At 50.0% G+C, this 26,697-nt stretch overlaps 1 protein-coding gene across 1 annotated transcript; it reads left to right on the forward strand.

The window, feature by feature from the left end:
- The first annotated feature begins 10,435 nt into the window (after window positions 1-10,435).
- LOC137315663 (E3 ubiquitin-protein ligase TRIM39-like) lies at window positions 10,436-26,459 on the forward strand. Its single transcript, XM_067980174.1, has 6 exons — window positions 10,436-10,676; window positions 13,827-13,919; window positions 14,996-15,196; window positions 16,015-16,037; window positions 22,937-23,070; window positions 24,075-26,459. The coding sequence occupies exons 1-6, from the start codon at window positions 10,518-10,520 to the stop codon at window positions 24,596-24,598; spliced, it is 1,134 nt and encodes a 377-aa protein (XP_067836275.1). The 5' UTR covers window positions 10,436-10,517; the 3' UTR covers window positions 24,599-26,459.
- The last annotated feature ends 238 nt before the right edge of the window (window positions 26,460-26,697 follow it).

The following is a 26,697-nucleotide window of genomic DNA, read 5'->3' on the forward strand; positions in this document are numbered from 1 at the left end:
TCTTGTTTGATCTTCTGCGAGATGTGAGTTGTGGGTAAGTGAAGTTTGTGACAGTGCTGAGTGTGTGAGGATGGGGAGAAGGATGTTTAGTGAAGTGTGGTGCAGTGATTATATAGAATTACACAGAGTCTACGGCACAGAAACAGGCCATTCGGCCCATCTGGTCTATGCCGGTGTTTATGCTCCACACGAGCCTCCTCCCACTTCTCTTCATCTCACCCTATCAGTATATCCTTCTATTCCTTTCTCCCTCATGTGTTTATCTAGTTTCCCTTTCAATGTATCTGTGCTATTCACCTCAACTACTCCTTGTGGTCGCACATTCCACATTCTAACCACTCTCTGGGTGAAGAAGTTTCTCCTGAATTCCCTATTGGATTTATTAGTGACCATCTTCTATTTATGACCTCTAGTGTTACACTCCCCCACAATTGGAAACATTTTCTCTACTTCTACCCTATCAAACCCTTTCATAATCTTAAAGGCCTCCATCAGGTCACCCCTCAGCCTTCTCTTTACTAGAGAAAAAAGAGCCTCAGCCTGTTCAGCCTTTCTCAATAATTATACCCCGTCAGTTCTGAAATCATCCTTGAGAATCTTTTCTGCACCTTCTCCAGTGTCTCTATAACCTTTCATCTGGAGACCAGAACTGTGCACAGTTCTCCAAGTGTGGTCTAACCAAGGTTCGGTACAAGTTTAACATAACTTCTCTGCTTTTCAATCTGATCCCTGTAGAAATGAACCCCAGTGCTTGGTTTGCCTTTTTCATGACCTTATTAACCTGTGTCGCTACTTTTAGTGATTTGTGTATCTGTACCCTCAGATCCCTTTGCACCTCAATCCCATTTAAACTCTCATTATCCAAGCAGCAAGTGGCCTCCTTATTCTTCGTACCAAAATGTAGTACCTCACACATATTGAAATTCATTTGTCAACTCGCCATCATGAGGGACCAGCCCTCGCCACCACCAGCCAGCCGACAAACTGAGGAGGGGGAGGAGGAGGAGGAGGAGGAGGAGAGGCAGCGATCTCCACAGCCCCTTTCTGCCAGGGCTCCAAGAGATCAGCTCATTGAGGAGCGATTCCACTAACCTCAACTCCACCTCCCCATTCACCAGCACTTTAAATAATGAAGTCCAGAATTATAATTAGACAGCATCTGATTTGCATAAACTTTGTTTTGAAAATGCATTAAATTGTCAGTTCTTCTGTGCTTAAACTATAATAATGTTAACAGTGATCATATTTAATGGTCTGACTGCAGAAAAGGTGGAGTACAGTTTTGCGAATGGCCACATTTACATGAAGTGCCCAAGCCCTTTGACGTTCCCAGTGCAGGCTCGATCTCTGCTGGACGGTAGAGAATGTTGCTGCTTCTCCCCTGGGGCAGAATCAGCTTCCCATTTTTCCCCCTTTCTCAGTTCCCTCCCCCTCTCCACCTCTCACCGCTCCCAGACTCTTCTTAAAACATTATCTGGCGCTCTAAAGCAGACGAGTCACATTGTCCCGTCACAGTCTTCATCAGAGCAGGTGTTTCTGCTTTTACTAAAGGTGAAGTCATTCTGATAAACTTCATCCTGTCATTTTTCATCCAGAAAGCCCTTTGTGTTTTCCAATCATTGGCAGCTGAGGTAGATTTTTCCTTTCAAGTGGTGACGAGTTGGCTGAAGATCAAAGCAAGGCCCTGTGGTATTGGTGGCCCCGAGGGGTGTTGGAGTTGGCATGGAGCCCAGATCCTCAGTGACAGGCAGACCCAGTAGGTGCTGAGCCCCTGGGTCAACAGTGAGTGTCTGGGCACGTTCTCCTCTCTGTCTGTCTCATGTTACATTTCCCCTTTTGGTTTTACAGACCAGCAGCAGGTTGAAGCAGATTGAGAAAGAATACAGTCAGAGGCTTTTCGAATCTTCCCAGGCCTGGCCCAGAGAGTCAGAAACCGCAGCATCGTTCCCCAACAAGCAGCAGTTGATCCAAGGCCTCTGTCACTGCTGTTCACCAACCAGCCACTGAGAGAGGCAGGAGGGCCATTTACTCGACTCCCAGTTTGATTTTTGTGGGGAAGCAGCTTGCCTCTGCCTGTGATGGCCCCCCGCCCCCGCCCCGAGATTGGTTAATTGTCTCATGGAGAATAATGGAGGCAAGTTTCCAGTGGCAAAGGATGTTGCTGCGCTGCCCATTCTGTACTGACGACACTCTTTTACTTTGATTCATCTTCCCTGGGGCTGTCCCTGGGGGACGGATGGTTTGTAGAATGTTACATCAATAGACCTGAACATCTTTCAGCACTGCTCCCATTTCTGTGCTTTTCATTTCACCGAGAAGCAGCTGTTTAACTGTAAATGCCCCACATGAGCCACAGAAAAGCAAAAGAAGAGACAAATACTTTTGGAATAAATCCGCCGTTTCTCCGGGACATAAACCATTCCTCATTTTTAACATTCTTTCCTGGTTTTACAAGACAAGGAACTACAGGCATTTCCAAAATGGGGAACCGATATCCTCAGACCTGGATCGATGTGCTGACAGCTCCGAGCGATTTGTGAACTATCGATAAACATTGGACCAATCACATAATTTCGGATTATCGGTGATGAAGGATTCCCGTTAAGTTCTGATTCTGAAAAGTGAAAATTCTAAAAAGCTTCTAAAGATTGACCTTTTACTAAAATGCATTCACCTCCGGTATTTTTAAAAATGTCGATTTTTATGTTCTCTTTTTTTTAAAGTTTGCTTGAATCAGACTCCATTCATTCTCTGGGCACGGGGAGAGTCTCTGCTTCATTTTGAACTAATGTAAAGTCCCCCCGTCCCAGGACCAGATTTTAAATGCGACTGTCAAATTCGATTGGTGCCTCAGATGTCTGCAGCCACATAATGTGGATTAGTGATTGTCGGGATTAGTTTTACTTGGTATTTTGTCAATATTGTCATCAACCAAATTTACAACAATCCGAATCACAGAACGTTTATTGAGGCAACCAGTTGAGAACAGTGAGCCTGAGAGAGGATCAAACCAACAGTGAGAGATAATAAGGTCTGGGCAAAATGAAGATCTGGAGGTCCTGCTGCAAAGGAATGGACAGGACTTGCATTTATATAGTGCCTTTCCCCACCTCAGGACGTCCCAAGGTGCTTTCCAGGCAATGAGGTAGTTTTTGAAGTGTAGCCACTGTTGTAATGGAGGAAAGGCGGCCGGATGGTGCGTGACCCAGAGAGGGACTTGGAGGTGACGCTGTTTCCAGAACATTGCTGCTCTTGTCCTTCTCAGTGGCAGATATCGCAGGGAAAGGAGGTGCTGTTGAAGTGACCTTGGTGAGTTGCTGCAGTGCACCCTGGAGATTGGACAAACTACAGCCAGTGTGCTGGTGGGGAAGGGGCTGGATATTGGGGCTAACTTTAACCCCCAAGAACTGGTGGGCTGGGGGTGGGAGGGGAGTAAAAATAGTTGAATTCTTCAGAGGGACGGCATCCCAGCTCCAACACGCCCACTTCCGGGTTTAACCCAGGAGCGTTTGGATGGGCACACAACAGAAACCCAGAAATCCCGTCCCCACTTAAAACCGGCAGGTCAACACGTCAAGGAGCAACGGACCTCACTGTCAGAGTCGAGACACTTAATTTCTTGTGTATCAGAAATGTAAAATTAATTTAACCTTTCCTGTTCGGGTTTCCCATCGCTTCTGATTCACGTCAGGTGAAAGCAGGCGGGAAGGGTACGGTAGCATAGTGGTTATGTTACTGGGCTAGTAATCCAGAGTCATGAATTCAAATCCCGCCACGGCAGCTGGCGAATTTAAATTCAATTAATTAATTACATTCAATTAATTAAATAAAAATCTGGAATTAAAATACTAGTATCAGTAATGATGGCCATGAAACTACCGGATTGTCGTAAAAACCCATCTGGTTCACTAATGTCCTTTAGGGAAGGAAACCTGCTGTCCTTACCCGGTCTGGCCTATATGTGACTCCAGACCCACAGCAATGTGGTTGATTCTTAATTGCCCTCTGAAATGGCCTAGCAAGCCACTCAGTTGTAAAATCTCGCTACGAAAAGTCATAATAAGAATAAAACCGGACGGACCACTAGGCACCGGACACGACAACGGCAAAAAAAAAGCCCAGTCGACCCTGCAAGGTCCTCCTTACTAACATCTGGAGACTTGTGCCAAAATTGGGAGAGCTGTCCCACAGACTAGTCAAGCAACAGCCTGACATAGCCATACTCACAGAATCATATCTTTCAGCCAACGTCCCAGACTCTTCCATCACCATCCCTGGGTATGTCCTGTCCCACCAGCAGGACAGACCCACCAGAGGTGGCGGTACAGTGATATACAGTCAGGAGGGAGTGGCCCTGGGAGTCCTCAACATTGACTCTGGACCCCATGAAATCTCATGGCATCAGGTCAAACATGGGCAAGGAAACCTCCTGCTGATTACCACCTACCGTCCTCCCTCAGCTGATGAATCAGTCCTCCTCCATGTTGAGCACCACTTGGAGGAAGCACTTAGGGTAGCAAGGGCACAGAATGTACTCTGGGTGGGGGACTTCAATGTCCATCACCAAGAGTGGCTCGGTAGCACCACTACTGACCGAGCTGGCCGAGTCCTGAAGGACATAGCTGCTAGACTGGGCCTGCGGAAGGTGGTGAGCGAACCAACATGAGGGAAAAACTTACTTGACCTCGTCCTCACCAATCTACCTGTCGCAAATGCATCTGTCCATGACAGTATTGGTAGGAGTGACCACCGCACAGTCCTCGTGGAGATGAAGTCCCGTCTTCGCACTGAGGACACCATCCAACGTGTTGTGTGGCACTACCACCGTGCTAAATGGGATAGATTCAGAATGGATCTAGCAGCTCAAAACTGGGCATCCATGAGGCGCTGTGGGCCATCAGCAGCAGCAGAATTGTATTCCAGCACAATCTGTAACCTCATGGCCCGGAATATTCCTCACTCTACCATTACCAACAAGCCAGGGGATCAACCCTGGTTCAATGAGGAGTGTAGAAGAGCATGCCAGGAGCAGCACCAGGCGTACCTAAAAATGAGGTGCCAACCTGGTGAAGCTACAACTCAGGACTACATGCATGCTAAACAGCGGAAGCAACATGCTATAGACAGAGCTAAGCGATTCCACAACCAACGGATCAGATCAAAGCTCTGCAGTCCTGCCACATCCAGTCGTGAATGGTGGTGGACAATTAAACAACTAACGGGAGGAGGAGGCTCTGCAAACATCCCCATCCTCAATGATGGCGGAGTCCAGCACGTGAGTGCAAAAGACAAGGCTGAAGCGTTTGCAACCATCTTCAGCCAGAAGTGCCGAGTGGATAATCCATCTCAGCCTCCTCCCGATATCCCCACCATCACGGAAGCCAGTCTTCGGCCAATTCGATTCACTCCACGTGATATCAAGAAACGGCTGTGTGCACTGGATACAGCAAAGGCTATGGGCCCCGACAACATCCCAGCTGTAGTGCTGAAGACTTGTGCTCCAGAACTAGCTGCGCCTCTAGCCAAGCTGTTCCAGTACAGCTACAACACTGGCATCTACCCAACAATGTGGAAAATTGCCCAGGAATGTCCTGTCCACAAAAAGCAGGACAAATCCAATCCGGCCAATTACTGCCCCATCAGTCTACTCTCAATCATCAGCAAAGTGATGGAAGGTGTCGTCGACAGTGCTATCAAGCGGCACTTACTCACCAATAACCTGCTCACCGATGCTCAGTTTGGGTTCCGCCAGGACCACTCGGCTCCAGACCTCATTACAGCCTTGGTCCAAACATGGACAAAAGAGCTGAATTCCAGAGGTGAGGTGAGAGTGACTGTCCTTGACATCAAGGCAGCATTTGACCGAGTGTGGCACCAAGGAGCCCTAGTAAAATTGAAGTCAATGGGAATCAGGGGGAAAACTCTCCAGTGGCTGGAGTCATACCTAGCACAAAGGAAGATGGTAGTGGTTGTTGGAGGCCAATCATCTCAGCCCCAGGACATTGCTGCAGGAGTTCCTCAGGGCAGTGTCCGAGGCCCAACCATCTTCAGCTGCTTCATCAATGACCTTCCCTCCATCATAAGGTCAGAAATGGGGATGTTCGCTGATGACTGCACAGTGTTCAGTTCCATTCGCAACCCCTCAGATAATGAAGCAGTCCGAGCCCACATGCAGCAAGACCTGGACAACATCCAGGCTTGGGCTAATAAGTGGCAAGTAACATTCGCGCCAGATAAGTGCCAGGCAATGACCATCTCCAACAAGAGAGAGTCTATCCACCTCTCCTTGACATTCAACGGCATTACCATCGCTGAATCCCCCACCATCAACATCCTGGGGGTCACCATTGACCAGAAACTTAACTGGACCAGCCATATAAATACTGTGGCTACGAGAGCAGGTCAGAGGCTGGGTATTCTGCGGCGAGTGACTCACCTCCTGACTCCCAAAGCCTTTCCACCATCTACAAGGCACAAGTCAGGAGTGTGATGGAATACTCTCCACTTGCCTGGATGAGTGCAGCTCCAACAACACTCAAGAAGCTCGACACCATCCAAGATAAAGCAGCCCGCTTGATTGGCACCCCATCCACCACCCTAAACATTCACTCCCTTCACCACCGGCGCACTGTGGCTGCAGTGTGTACCATCCACAGGATGCACTGCAGCAACTCACCAAGGCTTCTTCGACAGCACCTCCCAAACCCGCGACCTCTACCACCTGGAAGGACAAGAGCAGCAGGCGCATGGGAACAACATCACCTGCACGTTCCCCTCCAAGTCACACACCATCCTGACTTGGAAATATATCGCCGTTCCTTCATCGTCACTGGGTCAAAATCCTGGAATTCCCTTCCTTGCAGCACTGTGGGAGAACCGTCACCACACGGACTGCAGCAGTTCAAGAAGGCGGCTCACCACCACCTTCTCAAGGGCAATTAGGGATGGGCAATAAATGCCGGCCTCGCCAGCGACGCCCACATCCCATAAACGAATTAAAAAAAAGAAATGAGGAGGGGCTTAAATAACTTTGAACACAAGAGGTGACTTTAATGTGAACACAAACTGTAAACACTTACTGGTGCTGACAGGGTCACTATAAGTAGTGGCTTCAATCAGCCCACCAGAAAACACACCAACCCCGAGGAGAACTTTGGATCACACCGAAAAGACTGACCTTTATTGTATAGTTTAAGACGCTGCTGCACAGAGGTAATGGCCCCCAGCACAGACAGACGGTTCACTCGAGATTTGATGTTTGAGGCAGTGACAAACTCACGCACAAAGAGAGGGCATGATAAAAATACTGGCAAGTAAAATCAAGGAAAACCCAAAGATGTTTTAGAAATACATCAAGAACAAAAGGACAACTAAGGAAAGAGTCGGGCCGATTAGAGACTAAAAAGGTCACCTGTGTGTGGAGGTGGAAGATGTGGGTATGGTTCTTAATGAATACTTTACATCTGTCTTCACAAAAGAGGGGGACAATGCAGAGAATGTAGTTAAGGAGAAGGAGTGTGAAATATTGGATGGGATAAACTTAGTGAGAGAGGAAATATTAAGGGGTTTAGCATCTTTGAGAGTAGCTAAATTGTCAGACCTGGATGAAATGTATCTCAGGCTGTTAAGGGAAGCAAGGAAGGAAATAGCGGAGGCTCTGACCATCATTTTCCAATCCTATCTGGCTACAGGCATAGTGCCGGAGGATTGGAGGACTGCTAACGTTGTACCATTGTTTAAAAAGGGAGAAAGGGATCGACCGAGTAATTACAGGCCAGTCGGTCCAACCTCGGTAGTGGGCAAATTATTGGAATCAATTCTGAGCGACAGTTTTAATCGTCATTTCGAAAGGCATGGGTTAATCAAGGACAGTCAGCATGGATTTGTTGCGGGAAGGTCGTGTCTGACTAATTTGATTGAATTTTTTAGGAGGTAAAAAGGCGGGTCGGTGAGGGTAACGCGTTTGATGTCGTCTACATGGATTTTAGTAAGGCTTTCGACAAAATCCCACATGGCAGACTGGTCAGAAAAGTAAAAGCCCATGGGATCCAAGGGAAAGTGGCAAGTTGGATCCAGAATTAGCTCAGTGGCAGGAAGCAAGGGGTAATGGTCGATGGGTGTTTATGTGACTAGAAGGCTGTTTCTAGTGGAGTTCCACAGGGCTCAGTACCAGGTCCCTTGCTTTTGGGGTATATATCAATGATTTAGACTTAAATGTAGGGGGCATGATTCAGAAGTTTGCAGATGATACAAAAGTTGGCCATGTGGTTGATAGTGAGGAGGAAAGCTGTAGACTGCAGGAAGATATCAATGGACTGGTCAGATGGGCAGAAAAGTGGCAAATAGAATTGAACAGTCACCGAGGACAAGTTATCAGAGGGCAACCAGTGATTCGATAGGGTAGACACAGAGAGACTATTTCTTCCTGTGGGGAAATCCAGTACAAGGTGGGGTAATCTTAAAATTAGAGCTCAGACGGTTCGGGGGGTGATTTCAGGAAGCATTGCTTCAGACAAAACTCTCTCCCCCAAGCAGTTGTTGAGACCTACTCCAGTTCCTATCACCAGAACTGGACACAGTACTCGAGGTGCAGTCTGACCAGAACTGGACACAGTACTCGAGCTGGGTCTGACCAGAACTGGACACAGTACTCGAGCTGGGTCTGACCAGAACTGGACACAGTACTCGAGCTGGGTCTGACCAGAACTGGACACAGTACTTGAGCTGGGTCTGACCAGAACTGGACACAGTACTCGAGGTGGGTCTGACCAGAACTGGACACAGTTCTCGAGGTGGGACTGACCAGAACTGGACACAGTTCTCGAGGTGCAGTCTGACCAAAACTGGACACAGTACTCGAGGTGGGTCTGACCAGAACTGGACACAGTATTTGAGGTGGGACTGATTGAGGTGTACAAAATTATGAGGGGCACAGATAGGATGGATACTAAGGAGCTTTTTCCCTTCGTTGAGGGTACTATAACAAGGGGGCATAGATTCAAGGTAAAAGGCGGGAGGTTTAGAGGGGATTTGAGAAAGAACTTTTTCACCCAGAGGGTGGTTGGAGTCTGGAACTCACTGCCTGAAAGGGTTGTGGAGGCAGGAACCCTCACAAAATTCAAGAAGCATTTGGATGAGCACTTGAAATGCCATAGCATACAAGGCTACGGACCAAATGCTGGAATATGGGATTAGAGTAGACAGGGCTGATGGCCGGTGCAGACACGATGGGCCGAAGGGCCTCTATCCGTGCTGTATAACTCTATGACTCTATGACTCTATGACTATGACCAGAACTGGACACAGTACTCGAGGTGGGTCTGACCAGAACTCGACACAGTACTCGAGGTGGGTCTGACCAGAACTGGACACAGTACTCGAGGTACAGTCTGACCAGAACTGGACACAGTACTCGAGGTGAGTCTGACCAGAACTGGACACAGTATTTGAGGTGGGTCTGACCAGAACTGGACACAGTACTCGAGGTGGGTCTGACCAGAACTGGACACAGTACTCGAGGTGGGTCTGACCAGAACTGGACACAGTACTCGAGGTGGGTCTGACCAGAACTGGACACAGTACTCGAGGTGGGTCTGACCAGAACTGGACACAGTACTCGAGGTGGGTCTGACCAGAACTGGACACAGTACTCGAGGTACAGTCTGACCAGAACTGGACACAGTACTCGAGGTGGGTCTGACCAGAACTGGACACAGTACTCGAGGAGGGTCTGACCAGAACTGGACACAGTACTCGAGGTGGGTCTGACCAGACCCTGTACAGTCTGATCATGACTTCCTCTGACTGTATTCTCCTGTTTTGGATTTATTGTACAACATTATTTTATCTTTGTTGGTCACAGCTCTGTGTTGTTTGGATATGTTTCGTGTTGGGTTTACTGAGACTTGTAGCCTCTGCTGGTTTGCTTTGTTTGAACTCTCTTTGCCCCTCTGATGAACCTTTTAACTTTTTCTGTATATTTTTCTATTCCTCCCAGAGATCTCCTTCACCTTCCTCTCTGCAGGATTTGTGAAGGTTATTTTTTCCTCTTTATATCAGTTTTAATTTGTTTCTTAAGCCATTTTGGGTCTGGTCTGAGCTGATTAGTTTTCGGTTTCTGTTTACTGAGCCCAGTTTGCTGTATTCTGGCTCCAGATTGTAAAATTGTAATCTTGTGTTTCTGATTTTGTTTCTGAACTGCTGCTGCAGGCCTGAAAGGGTTAATCTTCAGCCAAGACAAATCATGTGATTGAAACAAACATCGTCACTCCCAACACCGAGTGTTTATCAGAATTTCACTTCCTGCTCTGGTTCCTCGCTCTCTCTTGTGTTGTGTGAAAGCTGCTTCAGGATCTGCAGGGATACAAGCTGACACTGATTCAGTCTGTGGTGTGTGTGTCGAGAATCCATCCCCAGCTGTCAAGGCGTGTCTGAAATGTGAAACATCTCTTTGCTCCCTTCATTTAAAACCACATTTACTGAAAGAGGCCGACAAAGATCGCACCCTAATCAAACCGATGGCTGATCTTAGCGACAGGCAGTGCGTTGACCACAAGAAGGACTTTGAATTCTACTGTAAAGATGATGCAGACTGTGTGTGTGTTTCTTGTACAATAACAGGGAAACATAAATCCCACACACTGCTGAGCCTGGATCAGGCACAAGCTGCAATTAAGGTGAGTGACACAATTCCTGATAGTTTTTTATTTATTCGTTCATGGGACGTGGGCGTCACTGGCAAGGCCAGCATTTATTGCCCTTGAGAAGGTGGTGGTGAGCTGCCTTCTTGAACCGCTGTGGTGAAGGTTCCCCCACAGTGCTGTTAGGAAGGGAGTTCCAGGATTTTGACCCAGTGATGATGAAGGAACGGTGATATATTTCCAAATCGGGATGGTGTGTGACTTGGAGGGGAACGTGCAGGTGGTGTTGTTCCCATGTGCCTGCTGCCCTTGTCCTTCTAGGTGGTAGAGGTCGAGGGTTTGGGAGGTGCTCTCAAAGAAACCTTGGCGAGTTGCTGCAGTGCATCCTGTGGATGGTACACACTGCAGCCACAGTGCGCCGGTGGTGAAGGGAGTGAATGTTTAGGGTGGTGGATGGGGTGCCAATCAAGCGGGCTGCTTTATCCTGGATGGTGTCAAGTTTCTTGAGTGTTGTTGGAGCTGCACTCATCCAGGCAAGTGGAGAGTATTCCATCACACTCCTGACTTGTGCCTTGTAGATGGTGGAAAGGCTTTGGGGAGTCAGGAGGTGAGTCACTCACCACAGAATACCCAGCCTCTGACCTGCTCTTGTAGCCACAGTATTTATATGGCTGGTCCAGTTAAGTTTCTGGTCAATGGTAACCCCCAGGATGTTGATGGTGGGGGATTCGGCGATGGTAATGTCGTTGCATGTCAAGGGGAGGTGGTTAGACTCTCTCTTGTTGGAGATGGTTATTGCCTGGCACTTGTCTGGTGCGAATGTTACAGTGAGGGAGAGTTTTCCTGTTAATGACGAACATTAATTAGAACTGACTGCAGACAGTGCTGATTTAGCCCAGTGTTTTCTTGCTGCCCTGGGTATTAGAATTTTATTACTCCATTTCGGCAACTGGCCACATTGAGAGACTGACTGGCTGTTGTCCCCAACAGTCCCCAGCAGCTGCCTTGTACCGCGGGCTTTCCCTATGGTACAAGGCAGCATCAGGACTGCTGGGGACGGTCTCAGAGAGAGAGAGGGAGAGGGAGAGGGAGAGGGAGAGGGAGACTAATTAACCCCTCAGAATCCCCCAAACCACTTTCTATCCACACCCAGTGGGGTCACTCCTGGAATGGAATCATTTCCATTTTACATTCCACTTTCAATCCCTTTTATTCCTCCTCTGTCAAAACTGCTCCCTATTCCAGGATCACCCTGGAATGTAAAGATGGTCTCCGGCTTCTATTCTCCACTATCAACAGTCTCCTTAAACCCCTCTCCCCTGCCCCCTCCACCCTCACCTCCAACAAGTGCGAGGACCTCATGGACTTCTGTCACTACGATTGAGACCATCCATTCAGCTGCCTCCACCGCTAACCTCCCTTCCCCGAGCCGACCAAACCAAACTTCCCCTTCGGTTCCCCCCTGCCCGAGTCCTGAACTCACATCTCTCTCTGATGTCTCTCTTATCTCCCCTCATGCCCTCTCCAAGCTCATCCTGCCCATGAGACCCACCTCCTGCACTCTCGATCCTATTCCTACTAAACTGCTGACCATCTGACTTCCCTTCCTGACCCCTAAGCTAGCTGATATTGTAGACGGTTCCCTCTCCTCAGGTACTGTCCCCCTCCCCTTCAAATCTGCTGTCATCACCCCCTCCTCAAAAAACTCACCCTTGACCCCTCTGTCCTTGCAGACTACCACCTCATCTCCAATCTCCCTTTCCTCTCAAGTCCTTGTACGTGTTGTCACCTCCCAAATCTGCGCCAATCTTTCCCGCAACTCCATGTTTGAACCTCTCCAATCAGGATTCCACCTCTGCCACTGTACTTAAACGGCCCGACTAAAAAGTCACAAATGAGATCCTTTGTGACTGTGGCCGTGGTGAACTATCCCTCCTCATCCTTCTCCACCTGTCTGCAGCCTTTGACATGGTTGACCACACCATGCTTCTCCAACGCCTGTCCTTTTGTCCAGCTGAGTGGGACTGCCCTCGCCCGGTTCCATTCCGATCTATCCAGTCGTAGCCAAAGAATCTCCGACAATGGCTTCTCTCCCCACCCCCCCGATACCTCTGGAGTCCCCCATGGATCTATCCTTGACCTCCTCCTATTTCTCATCTGCATGCTGCCCCACGGCGGCATCATCTGAAAACACATTGTGAGGTTCCACACTGAGACTGATGACACCCAGCTCTACCTCAGCACTACCTCACTCGACCCCTCCACTGCCTCTGATTTCTCACACTGATGGTCCGACATCAAGTCCTGGATGAGTCGAAATTTCCTCCAATTAATTGGGAAGACTGAAGCCATTTTCTGAGACACCCCCCCCTGCCCCCGGCCACAAACTCCGTTCCCTAGCCACCTATTCCATCCCCCTCCCTGCCACTGTCTCAGGCTAAACCAGACTTATCGCAATCTCAGCGTCCTATTTGACCCTGAGCTGAGCTTCCGACCCCATATCCTCTCCATCACTAAGACCACCTACTTCCACCTCCGGAATATCGACTGTGTCCACCCCTGCCTCAGCCCATCAGCTACTGAAACCCTCATCCATGCTTTTGTTATCTCCAGACTTGACTATTCCAATGCTTTCCTGGCCGACCTCCCTTCTTAAATATGAGCTCATCCAAAACTCTGCTGCCCATATCCTAACTCGTACCAAGTCCCATTCACCCATCACCCATGTGCTCGCTGACCTGTATTGGCTCCCAGTCCGGCAACGCCTCGATTATAAAATTCAAATCCCTCCATGACCTCACCCTTCCTATCTCTGTAACCTACTCCAGTCCTACAACCCTCCGAGAACTCTGCGTTCCTCCAATTCTGGCCTCTTGTGCATGCCCAAATTCCTTTGCCCCACCATTGGAGGCCGTGCCTTCAGCAGTCTTGGCCTCAAGCTCTGGATTTCCCTCCCCAAACCTCTCCGTCTCTCCACCTCTCCCTCTCCTCCTCGAAGACTCTCCTTAAAACCTATCCCTTTAACCAAACATTTTGTCACCTGTGCTAAAGTCTCCTTCTTTGACTCGGTGTCAATTTTTGTCTGATTACCTTCCTGTGAAGCATCTTGGGATGTTTTACATTGTTAAAAACGCGATATAAGTGCAGGTTGTTCTTAATTTAAACACTTTCCAATTGCTTTTACAGGAAGAATTGGAGAGAGAAATCGAGAAGCTTCGAGTCCAGCAGAATAATTCCAGCCAACAGCGAGACTTGGAGAGATCAGAAGCTGAAATAAAGGTGGGTAAAGTGGGACTGGATTTAGAAAGGGTTTCTCTCCCCGCTGAGTCAATGAGCACATCAGAAACAGGCCTTCCAAACCAGGCTGGTTGTGTTGGGGCCGAGTCACTGATTACACTGAGTTCCCCGTGTGTTTGATGTGAGGGGGAGCTGCTTAACTCTCCCTGCACCTCCCAGGGAATATTATTACATCACTTGGGCACTGGATTTCCTGAAACAGACACAGTCAGAGGCTGGGAGTTGGAGACTTGCCCTGAAGCCTGTATCAGATGAACATAGAAAGGAAGAGGAAGAAAAGACCATTCGTCCCAGCAAGCCTGCCCCATGCAGACAGGGTTCAATCACACACACCACTGATCCACCCCGAACCATGGACTCACCTGGGAAAGGCAAACAGAAGAGAGAAAAAACACCTGCAGACAATTCAGGACAAACTCTGGGAAATTCCTCCCCAGCTCCCTTTTAAAGGGTGGGAGTGACTCCATACCCCCCACATGTTCAGGGAGTCTGTTCCAGAGATCGAGGACTCTGGGGTCTAACCTAACTCTGTGCCTATGGATTTTATACACAGGCCCTCTCGTCCTACCATCCCGATCCATCTCAAGTACCTCACCCAACGAGTGAGTCCAATAATCCCTCGATCATTTTAAAAACCTCAATCATGTCCCTCTCGGCCTGCCTTTCTCCAAATCGCCCTCCCTCTTGGAGCCGATCCTCAGAACTAAAATCCATCAGACTACGTGTCATTCTGGCCACCGTCCTCTCCAGAGTCTCAATCTCCTTCACCAGGTGTGGGCACCAAAACTGGACCCATCACTCCAGGTGTGGATGGACCAGGTGGCAGTGCCATACACAGTCTAAATACAGTGCTCTTTCTATTAAACTCAAGGCTCAAGGCAACACTCGTTGAACTCTGTTTTCTCTCCCAGTAGACCCTCCCCTCACTGCTTGTCTATCTTTAACGGGTGATTGAGTAGTGATCGAAACAAACTGTCCCGTCCCTGGAAAGTGCCATGTGCTCAGGGTAAGAGCTGTGTGGAAGGGCCGTTTGTAATGAGAGTTGGTTTGGGTTTCAGACACGAATCAATGAGCTGAAAGGAAAGCTATCGAAGAGCTTCTCTGAATGGAGGAGACAGCTGGAAGAAGATGAAGAATACGCACTGAAACTGATCGATGAGGAGGGGCTCCGAGCTCTCTCTCAGATTAGAAGCTGTTCTGAAGCATTAAACAAGAGCATGGAACAGATTACATTAATCGATGGAGAAACCCAGAGTCTGGTACAGAGGGACCATCTCTCCTTTATTCAGGGACATCTTCAATATAAACAGGGCAATGTCTGGGGAATGGGGCGTTTCTGTGAGGCTGGTGAGAGGGCTGAATTGTTTGAAGATTGTTGGTGGGTCCCAGCATTGGCGCTGCCCCCTCGGCCCTGCCCTGGGAGTGTTGGCGCTGCCCCCTCAGCCCTGCCCTGGGAGTGTTGGCGCTGCCCCCTCAGCCCTGCCCTGGGAGTGTTGGCGCTGCCCCCTCAGCCCTGCCCTGGGAGTGTTGGCGCTGCCCCCTCAGCCCTGCCCTGGGAGTGTTGGCGCTGCCCCCTCAGCCCTGCCCTGGGAGTGTTGGCGCTGCCCCCTCGGCCCTGCCCTGGGAGTGTTGGCGCTGCCCCCTCGGCCCTGCCCTGGGAGTGTTGGCGCTGCCCCCTCGGCCCTGCCCTGGGAGTGTTGGCGCTGCCCCCTCGGCCCTGCCCTGGGAGTGTTGGCGCTGCCCCCTCGGCCCTGCCCTGGGAGTGTTGGCGCTGCCCCCTCGGCCCTGCCCTGGGAGTGTTGGCGCTGCCCCCTCGGCCCTTCCCTGGGAGTGTTGGCGCTGCCCCCTCAGCCCTGCCCTGGGAGTGTTGGCGCTGCCCCCTCAGCCCTGCCCTGGGAGTGTTGGCGCTGCCCCAGGATGGAGTGCAGTGAAATGTGGGATTATTGCCCATTCCTGTGACTGGCCCCACCTACTGTTATACACTGAACTCTTTACTCTCAATCCCAAATTCACTCTTTGGTTCCATTGGGTGTTGATTTGTTCGTTGACTGATTTGATCTCCTCTCTTTATTCACAGAACTCGAAGCAGCTCCTTTCCAGGTAAGTTCCTCTCAGTCATACAGTACCTGCTGCTGATAGGGAACCTTCCCCTGTATCTGGGAGAAGAGTGAAAGTAGAATCACCGCTTGGAAACCTTCCCAGATAAGGTGCTTTCAAATGGTGGGAATATTGAGTGATGTTTAACTGTGGTTTGAGGGGTTATTGGCTCAGGCAGCCTGTGGGAAATGGGAGATTCCACATGTACACTGACGACCCCCAGCTCTACCTCACCACCACCTCTCTCGACCCCTCCACAGCATCTGATTTGTTACGCTGCTTGTCCAACATCCAGTATTGGATGAGCCGAAATTTCCTCCAATTAAATATTGGGAAGTTCGAAGCCATTGTCTTCGGTCCCCACCACAAACTCCGTTCCCTAGTCACCGACTCCATCCCCCTCCCTGGCCACTGTCTGAGTCTGAACCAGACTGTTCACAACCTCGGTGTTCTATTTGACCCTGAGCTGAGCCTCCGACCCCATTTCCTCTCCATCACCAAGACCTCCTACTTCCACCCCATAATATCACCTGTCTCAGCATCTGCTGCTGAAACCCTCATCCATGCTATTGTTACCTCTCGACTCGACTTTTCCAATTCTCTCCTGGCCAGCCTCCCATCTTCCACCCGCCATGACCTTCAGCTGATCCAAAACTCTGCTGCCCGTATCCTAACTCGCACCAAGTCCCGTTCACCCATCACCCTCTGCTCACTGACCCACATTGACTCCCGGTCCAGCAACGCCTCGAATTTAAAATTCTCATCCTTGTTTTAAATCCCTCCATGGCCTCGCCCCTCCCTGTCTCTGTAACCTCCTCCAGCCCGACAACCCCTGAGAATCATACAATCATAGAATGATAGAAATTTACGGCACAGAAGGAGGCCATTCGGCCCATTGTGTCCGTGCTTGCCAAAATAGAGCAATTTAGCCTAATCCCACTTTCCATCTCTTGGTCCGTAGCCCTGTAGGTTACGGCACTTCAAGTGCATGTCCAAGTACTTTTTAAATGTGATGAGGGTTTCTGCCTCTCCCACCCTTTCAGGCAGTGAGTTCCAGACCCCCACCACACTCTGGGTGAAAAAACTTCTCCTCAACTCCCCTCTAATCCTTCTACCAATTGCTTAAATTCTATGCCCCCTGGTTATTGACCTCTCTGCAAAGGGAAATCGGTCCTTCCTATCTACTCTATCCAGGCCCCTCATAATTTTATACACTCAATTAAATCTCTCCTCAGCCTCCTCTGTTCCAAAGAAAACAACCCCAGCCTGTCCAATCTTTCCTCATACCTAAAATTCTCCAGACCTGGCAACATCCTCGTAAATCTCCTCTGTTCTCTGTCCAGTGCAATCACATCTTTCCTGTTATGTGGTGAACAGAACTGTACATTGTACTATAGCTGTGGCCTCACTCGTGTTTGATACAGTTCTAGCATAACCTCCCTGCTCTTATATTCTGTGCCTCAGTTAATAAAGGAAAGTTTCCCCTTTGCCTTCTTAACCACCTTATCGACCTGTCCTGCTACCTTCAGGGATCTGTGGACATGCACTCCAAGGTCCCTCTGTTCCTCTACACTTCTCAGTATCCTACCATTTATTGTCTATTCCCTTGCCTTGTTTGCCCTCCCCAAATGCATTGCCTCACACTTCTCCGGATTGAATTCCATTTACCACTTTTCTGCCCACCTGACCAGTCCACTGACCAGAGAACTCTGCGTTCCTCCAATTCTGGCCTTTTGTTCATCCCCGATTTCCTTCGCCCGACCATTGGTGGCCGTGCCTTCAGATGCCTCGGCCCTAAGGTCTGGAATTCCCTCCCTAAATCTCTCCGCCTCTCTACCTCTCTCTCCTTGCTAAAGATGCTCCTTCAAACCTACCTCTTTGACCAAGCTTTTCGTCACCTGTCCTAATATCTCCTTATGTGGCTCAGTGTGAAGCATCTTGGGACGTTTCACTACTTTAAAGGTGCTACATAAATGCAAGTTGTTGTTGTTATTGAGTGACCTGGGCTGTTCCATCGGTGTGTCGAGCTTCTCAGGAACCTGTTAGACAGGAAGTGAGAGAGAGAGAAACCTGCAGTGACCTGTATCTAACCGAGGCTTCCGAAAGGCTCCATGTGTGTCAGTGACAGCTTTATTCCATTGGGTCAGGAAGTGCTGTGTGATTGGCTTGTTCCATCAACCAGCCCATGGAGAAATGAGGAGAGGGGCAGGTCCCAGTGTCAGAGTGACAGTAAAATGTGTTGTGATTGGCTCATTCTATCCACTAACAGAGAAATGAGTCAGTGCTGAGATTTCCCAGTGATGTCACTGTGATTGGACCCTCTGGCCAAGATTTTATCTCCGAGGTCCGGGTGGGTTGGGGGCGTGGGGCAAACAAAATCGGGGATTTCCAGAGCGGGAAGGAATCCCGGCTCCAACCCGCTGAAAAACACGTCCGACCCAGAGCCACCTGGGTGCGCGGGGTTCAGGAAGCTGGGACGGGACGATATTTAAACCCACAATTAACGGAGTTAAAGTCCTTGGAATTGTGATTTACATTTTATTGATGCAGGGAAACGATATCAACGCTGCCTCAACGTGTTTCCTGTGCTGTGTGAAGCACGCCATGGAAACGGAGGTGAGTTGCAGCCGGCAGCCATTTGGCCATTGAAATCCCTGTTTGACAGATGGGGATAAAAGGTGAGTTATTGCAGCAGGGCACTCAGTTCTCTCAGACAAACTATTGGCTGGGAGTTCTTTGTGTTTAGTCTGAGAATTCTTGGTTCACACTCAGAATTGTTCTGTTTACACATATTTACCTACATTTTGGACCCCCTCAAACTGGTAACATCAGGATGGGGGACACGATGGCTGCATTCACCAGTATATCCGAGGAGGAGGCACATCACCATCCTCGCCAGGCACGGCCTGCAGATCCACCACTTGCAGCTCCACAAGACAGAGGTACGTCACAGGGACCCGCACAAGAGCAGAGAGGGGAACAACAGAGGGCCTGACATCGCAGGAGGCACTACCCTCGTGAGAGGGTCTACAGACCGAGGCTGAGCTTCCTGGACCTCTCTGAGGAGCAGTGCATACGGAGGCTGAGAGTGAGTCACCAGGTGGTCGCAGACATCTGCAGCCTCCTTCATGCAGAGCTGCTCCCGGCTGGGCCTGGTGGCATCGCATTGCCCGTCGCAGTTAAAGTCACCACTGCCCTTAACTCCTTCACCTCCGGATCCTTCCAGGGTGCCACCGGTGACATCATCGGGGTCTCTCATTCGTCTGCCCACAAGTGTATAAGACAGGTCTCCGATGGTTTGTTTTGCAGGGTGTCTCACCACGTCAACTTCCCCATGGACGATCTCAGCCAGACGGAGAGGGCAGTGGGTTTCCACTCACTGTGCTGGCTTCCCACGGGTACAGGGTGCAATTGATTGCACACACGTAGAAATCCGAGCACCTCCACACGAGCCAGGACTGTTCACCAACAGAAAGGGATATCACTCCCTCAACACGCAGCTCGTTTGTGATCACCAGAAAAGATTTCTTCACGTGTGCACCAGATTCCCTGGCAGCTGCCACGATTCCTTCATTCTGCGGGAATCCAACATCCCGGCCCTCTTCCACGCACCAAACAGACTTAAGGGCTGGCTCCTCGGAGACAAGGGAAACCTCCTGCAGACGTGGCTCATGATACCTGTGAGAAACCCCATCAGCGAGGCACAGAGTCAGTACAACGACAGTCACATCACCACCAGGTCTGTCATTGAACATGCGATGTGATGGGCTTCAGGTGCCTGGGTCGATCTGGGGGAGAGCTTCAATACGCACCAGCGAGAGTGGGTAGAATTATAGTCGTCTGTTGTGTCCTGCACAACATCGCACAACAGAGAGGATTACCAGTGGATGAGGCCACAGCCATCAACATTGAGGAGGAGGGGCAGGAGGACGAGGATGAGGACGAGGAGGGTGGCTGCTCGTGAGGCCAAGGAGTCACTGATATTTGACCGATTCTCCGAAGGACATCTGCAAAGTGAGGATAGTGCAGTCCTCAGACCACCTGGAACGAGCACCACCAACACCAGCACCCCCGGCCCACACAAAACAGTCCAACAACCACACATACACCCACTGTAAACGCACCCACTGGGTGGCATCAAGTCTCACCGTTCATGATGAAGCACATGAAAGGGCCCGATCACAAAAGGGACTCAAGAATGGGCAAGATGTGGCAGTAGTGGTGAGAATGATAATATTTAATGCGACTTTAACAAAAAACAAATATAAATGATAAACCTGACAGTCTGTCAGACACTCTTGTGCAAACCCCCGGTGATCACAAAACCTTCGCCTTCCTCTTCCTCCTACTTCTACCTGGTGCATCCCCTGTGGCTGTAACAGAGGTAGTGGCAGGTTGCTCAGATTCATACCCTGACTGTTAAGATGCTCTCGGCCGACGCTCTCTGGGTTTTGGAGCCCATGAGGGCCCCTCCAAAGACTGCTCCACCTGCACCTGTGCAGGGGCAGACTCGGCAACCTGGAGAGGAGGCAGCATTGTGGGTACTGGTTGAGAGGGGGGCAAAGGGTGAGACATGGGAACACTTTGAGTGGTGTCCCCACTTCCATGTCCCCTTTTGCCAACATCCCTCTCCTGGGTCAGGGCCACATCACTCCTACCACCCTGCTGACAACAGTTTGGAGGACATGTGTGATGCCTGGTAAGGCCACTTCTAAAGTTTCTGTCTGCCTATTTAAGGTGGCAGACATGTTGGCATCCAGAGTCCGAAAGCCCATTGTCAGGGCCTGAATGGACTCATTTGTGAGCCGTGCTTGAAGCTCAATGGAGGCTCGCCTTCTCTCCATCGCAGACGTTCCTGCACTTACCTGTGACACTATCTCAGATATTCCCGCACGTACCTGTGACACTGTCTCAGATATTCCCTCACTGTCCCTGTGACACTATCTCAGATATTCCCGCACTTACCTGTGACACTATCTCAGATATTCCCGCACTTACCTGTGACAGTATCTCAGAGATTCCCTCCTGTATCTGTGCCACCATTCCACTAATGCAGGAGTTGGACTCCTCCATCCTCTCCGCTATTGTGGAGAGTGTGCGTGGCACCTGTTCCAGTACCTCGTAAATGTGCTGCTGTCCCTCGATCATTCTCTTTTTAAAGGATGGTCCCCGGGGTTCAGCATCTGCGTCCAGCTGAGCAGAGCCTGGAGAGGAGTGCTCCCACCGACACGGACTCTCCACAGCTGCCTCTGCCACCAGTGCCTGCTCGTGCTCACTTGTGTGTGGTTACTCACCAGGTGCCAACCCAACGAACTCACTACTTGGACCCATCGAGGTGTGAGTATCTGTGCTGGTGGATGGCTCACGAAGATGTGACGGTGCACCCTCAGAGGCCGGGAGCTCCTCTGAGGAATCGCCCTCTGCTGTCACTGCAGTCGCTGAAGGGCCTGTGAGAGAACAGAAGGCAATATTAAGCATCATCACAGATGTGTCATGTTGCGATGAGCATACTGAGGTGTTCAACATGCCAATCATTGTTAACATCAATTCATGTTGTGTGTGATGAATGTTAAAGTTGTGTCACCAGATGTTTGTGGGGGGCCAGTCTCGCCGTCCCCGATGGACAGGCACTCGAGGGTGCGTCTGATCTGCAGGGCCTCCTCCTCCACCTCTGTGAGGACCACTATTAGTTGTGGCCCCCCCTCCAGTCCTCACCCTCTCCCGTGTATTTTGAGCTCTTCTCCTACGAGGGGAGAAAGTACAGACGTGTGAGTGAGTGAGGGTGAAGTGGTCAGCCAATGAATGCATTGCTTTGGGTGAGGCTGACCGTGAAAGAGGTGCATCAGAGGGTGAGTATCAGACAGAGACATCACATTGGATGAGGATTGGGCCGAGTGGTCGTGGTGGGGGGACTAATGGGGAGGTGAGGAAGTGCTGAGGAAGTGAAGGTAAGTTGAGGATGAGCCTTAAGTGGGTGTGAGGAGTGATGTGATGGCAGTGCAGAGTGAGAGGGGGTGAGGGTGGGGGAGTGATGTGCACCACGAATTGCAGGAGAATCAGGAAGTGGACTCACTTTTGCTGACCTGGTTAGGTCATTGAAACGCTTCCTGAACTGCACCCAAGTGCGGGAGATGTTGCTCCTGCTGGTCACCTCCTCAGCCACCTCGAGCCAGGCCTTCTTGGTGGCAGAGGCAGGCCACTTCCTCCTGTCCGCCGGGTAAAATATTTCCCTCCTCCTCCTCTCCCCGGCCAGCAGCACCTCAAGTGAGGAGTCACTAAATTGTGGAGCTGCCTTGTCCCTCTGCTGCTCCATTCTGCCTGGTTGTTCCTTTGTGCAGCAAAAGTCATTGCATCAATGGCCCTTTAAATACGGACACTCCAACTGACAGCAGGTCATGTGGGTGCGCAGTCCGCCCGCTGCGCAGCTTTCAGACGGCAAACCCACAACCAACGTTAAGGGCCATCAATTAAGTCGCGATCGTGTGGGGAAAGGTCGGGATTAATTTTTCGGGTTTTCTGTGCCCTTTGACCTCCCGCGGCCATCCCACAGGCAGATTAAAATCATGGCCTCTGTGAGGGAATCCCACCGATCCCAGGTCCCTGGAAATGGAAAGATGAGGGCTCCAGTGCAGAGAAACTGAACTGAACACAGACGGCTTTGAAAATCACAAACTGAGCTGAAGTGGCAGCAAACCAGGATCCCACTGCATCTGTGGAGATCAGTGTGAATGCAGGGAGACTGCAAATCCCGGGATTCTGCCATTTTCAGGACGGGTTGCTGCGGGGTCTCAGTACGAGCATTAGAAGGGGTGCAGGTTGTTGCACTGATCACTCGTTCCCCTTTGGGTTTCTGATCTGAAATGTCCCCACAGATAAAAACATTCTCTCCTCTTTCATTCCAGAGTGACTGAGACTCAGAGAGTCACAGACCCAGATGTTCCAGCGCTCACCCTGAACCTGTCCAATATATCTCAACTTATCCAGAAGAGGCTGAATGGATCGGGAAAGTATCACTCAGACATATTGGGAATCATTGGTGAGAACGTGCAGCTTTTCTCCAATATAAGGGACAGAGAGCAGGTCGGGTTAGTTGTGTTCAGACAGCTGGGAATATCCAAAATAATTCAGGAACTTACAAAGACACAGACACACACGCCCCGTCACAGAGACTCACACAGACACACACGCCCCGTCACAGAGACTCACACAGACACACACGCCCCGTCACAGAGACTCACACAGACACACACGCCCCGTCACAGTCTCAGATTCAGGGCTGGAGGGGGGTCCTGGGGAACTCACAGTGAACAGGGACTAACCGAAGGGACATAAGATTCATCCGAATTCTCAGGTGAATCCGCGGTACTGTTTGTAAACTGATGGAGGCTTTAATCAAGCTGTGGGCAGGATGGAACAGTAACAGGAGGGAGAGAGCCCAGGGCACACTCCTGTATTCAGGATGGAACAGTAACAGGAGGGAGAGAGCCCAGGGCACACTGCTGTATTCAGGATGGAACAGTAACAGGAGGGAGAGAGCCCAGGGCACACTCCTGTATTCAGGATGGGACAGTAACAGGAGGGAGAGAGCCCAGGGCACACTCCTGTGTTCAGGATAGGACAGTAACAGGAGGGAGAGAGCCCAGGGCACACTCCTGTGAGCTGTGTGTTCCCAGTACAGCCGGTGCTGAGATTGTGGGGCTGGAACTGTGAGTCTGTGGGATGTGTTGTGTGCCGGTGAATCCCCTCCATTGTGTCTGGGAGAATGTGAGCACAGTGCCAGGGGCTTGTGTGATTAAACTGACTGCTACTGTGTGTCTCCACTGCAGTGATTGCACTGAGTGCACAGCACTGGGACCCACACACTGCTATTTAACAGGGATTCTGATTGAAGGCCATTGATTTAACATGGGATGAATCCAGTCTAAGAGGTAATATGGGGCTGACACTGTCTGGGAAATACTGACACTCCCACCCTGCAGCTGTCAATCATTGATCTGAGTGGAATAACCCTGTCTGACCAATCTCTTCTCTCCTCTCTAGGGCAAAGGTCACCGATGAGCCTGGATCCAAAGACAGTAAACTGGAACTTGGTTCTGTCTGATGATCTGAGATCAGTAACACGGACCAAACAGGAACAGCCCTACCCACCTCACCCAGAGAGGTTTAAACACCGTCCTCAAGTCCTTTGCTCCCAAAGTTTCTCCTCAGGATCCCATTTCTGGGATGTGGAGACTGATGGGGAATACTGGGGAATAGGGATAGTGTGTGGGAGTGTAGAGAGGGAGGGGAACAAGTCTGAGCTTGGGGACAACAGTAAATCCTGGTGTTTGGAGTTTTATTTTGGTGATTATTTCGATGCCTGGCACAATTCCAAGTTCACTGACCTCCCACTAATCCCGTCTAACAGCAGGATCCGAGTTCAGTTGGACTACGAGGCCGGGACTCTGTCATTTCACCGGGTCACTGACTCGCTGAGACATTTACACACATTTCAAACCACATTCACTGAACCCGTGTTTCCAGCATTTTATTGTGGGAATAATTCCCTAAAACTGTTAAATTAATCTGAGACTCGGATGACATCACTCCCGGGTCTGCCCCTCTGATGATGTCAGGAGCTCAGAGCTTTGCTGTTTTTAAGGATCCGTGGGGTCTTTGTGCTTTTCTTTGTAAGGGTCGGTCACTATCGCTAAAAATAGTAACTTTAGGTGAGTTTGCTTGTAATTCGTGGTGTTACAATTGATTGTCTACTTCAGTTGTTGAATTTTACTACTTTAGTTCCATAATTGTCATGAATGGTAGTAATGGCAGGTGAAAATGCATTAATCTCACTCATGAATCATGGTCGTGGCAGGCACAATTGCATTAATCACAGTAGTGAATGCTAGTAGTGGCAGGTGTGACTGTATTAACCTCGATGTGGAGATGCACGGTGATGGACTGGGGTGGACAAATGTAAGGAATCTTACAACACCAGGTTATAGTCCAACAGTTTTATTTGAAAATCACAAGCTTTCGGAGATTATCTCCTTCGTCAGGTGAGTGAGTGAATGAGAGGTCCTCAAATCGCATATCTTATATTCGGCTGGGACACCATCACACCAATCAAAGGTGTCGTTGGTGTTCAGACAGGTTAGCCACGGAAAACAGTAGGTCCCAGTATACTGAATACACAATGGGTCAAATTACACAGACAAAGAGAGAAAGAGACCTGAAAGGCAGAGAGAGAGAGAGAGAGAATGTCCAGTTGTATTAAAAACAGATAACTTTTTTTCCTGCTGGTGGGGTTACGTGTAGCGTGACATGAACCCAAGATCCCGGTTGAGGCCGTCCTCATGGGTGCGGAACTTGGCTATCAGTTTCTGCTCGACGATTTTGCGTTGTCGTGTGTCTCGAAGGCCGCCTTGGAGAATGCTTACCCAAAGATCGGTGGCTGAATGTCCTTGACTGCTGAAGTGTTCTCCGACTGGGAGGGAACCCTCCTGTCTGGCGATTGTTGCGCGGTGTCCGTTCATCCGTTGTCGCAGTGTCTGCATGGTCTCGCCAATGTACAATGCTCCGGGGCATCCTTTCCTGCAACGTATGAGGTAGACAACGTTGGCCGAGTCACAGGAGTATGAACCACGTATCTGGTGGGTGGTGTCCTCTCGTGTGATGGTGGTATCTGTGTCGATGATCTGGCATGTCTTGCAGAGGTTGCCGTGGCAGGGTTGTGTGGTGTCGTGGACGCTGTTCTCCTGAAAGCTGGGTAATTTGCTGCGAACGATGGTCTGTTTGAGGTTGGGTGGCTGTTTGAAGGCGAGCAGTGGAGGCATGGGGATGGCCTTAGCGAGGTGTTCGTCGTCATCGATGACATGTTGAAGGCTGCGGAGAACATGGCGTAGTTTCTCCGCTCCGGGGAAGTACTGGACGACGAAGGGTACTCTGTTGGTTGCGTCCCGTGTTTGTCTTCTGAGGAGGTCCATGCGATTCTTCGCTGTGGCCCGTCGGAACTGCCGATCGACAAGTCGAGCGTCATATCCCGTTCTTACAAGGGCGTCTTTCAGCGTCTGTAGGTGTCCATCGCGTTCCTCCTCGTCTGAGCAGATCCTGTGTATTCGCAGGGCCTGTCCATAGGGGATGGCCTCTTTGACGAGGTTCGGGTCCTATGGACACACGGCGAATAATCACTGACGAGACTACACGATAACATCAACAAGTTCTATCCCACCATCGAACTCACCATGGACTACTCCTCAGAATCGGTTTCTTTCTTGGACACACAAATCTCCATCAAAGACGGGCACCTCAGCACCTCACTCTACCGCAAGCCCACGGACAACCTCACGATGCTCCACTTTTCCAGCTTCCACCCTAACCACTCACCTGACGAAGGAGATAATCTCTGAAAGCTTGTGATTTTCAAATAAAATGTTTGGACTATAACCTGGTGTTGCAAGATTCCTTACATTTGTATTAATCTCAGTAGTGAATGATAGTAGTGACAGGTGTGACTGTATTAATCTCAGTAGTGACAGGTGTGAGTGTATTAATCTCAGTAGTGAATGATAGTAGTGACAGGTGTGACTGTATTAATCTCAGTAGTGACAGGTGTGAGTGTATTAATCTCAGTAGTGAATGATAGTAGTGGCAGGTGTGACTGTATTAATCTCAGTGGTGAATG

The sequence above is a fragment of the Heptranchias perlo genome, unplaced genomic scaffold, assembly GCF_035084215.1.
Source record: "Heptranchias perlo isolate sHepPer1 unplaced genomic scaffold, sHepPer1.hap1 HAP1_SCAFFOLD_550, whole genome shotgun sequence".
NCBI lineage: Eukaryota > Metazoa > Chordata > Chondrichthyes > Hexanchiformes > Hexanchidae > Heptranchias > Heptranchias perlo.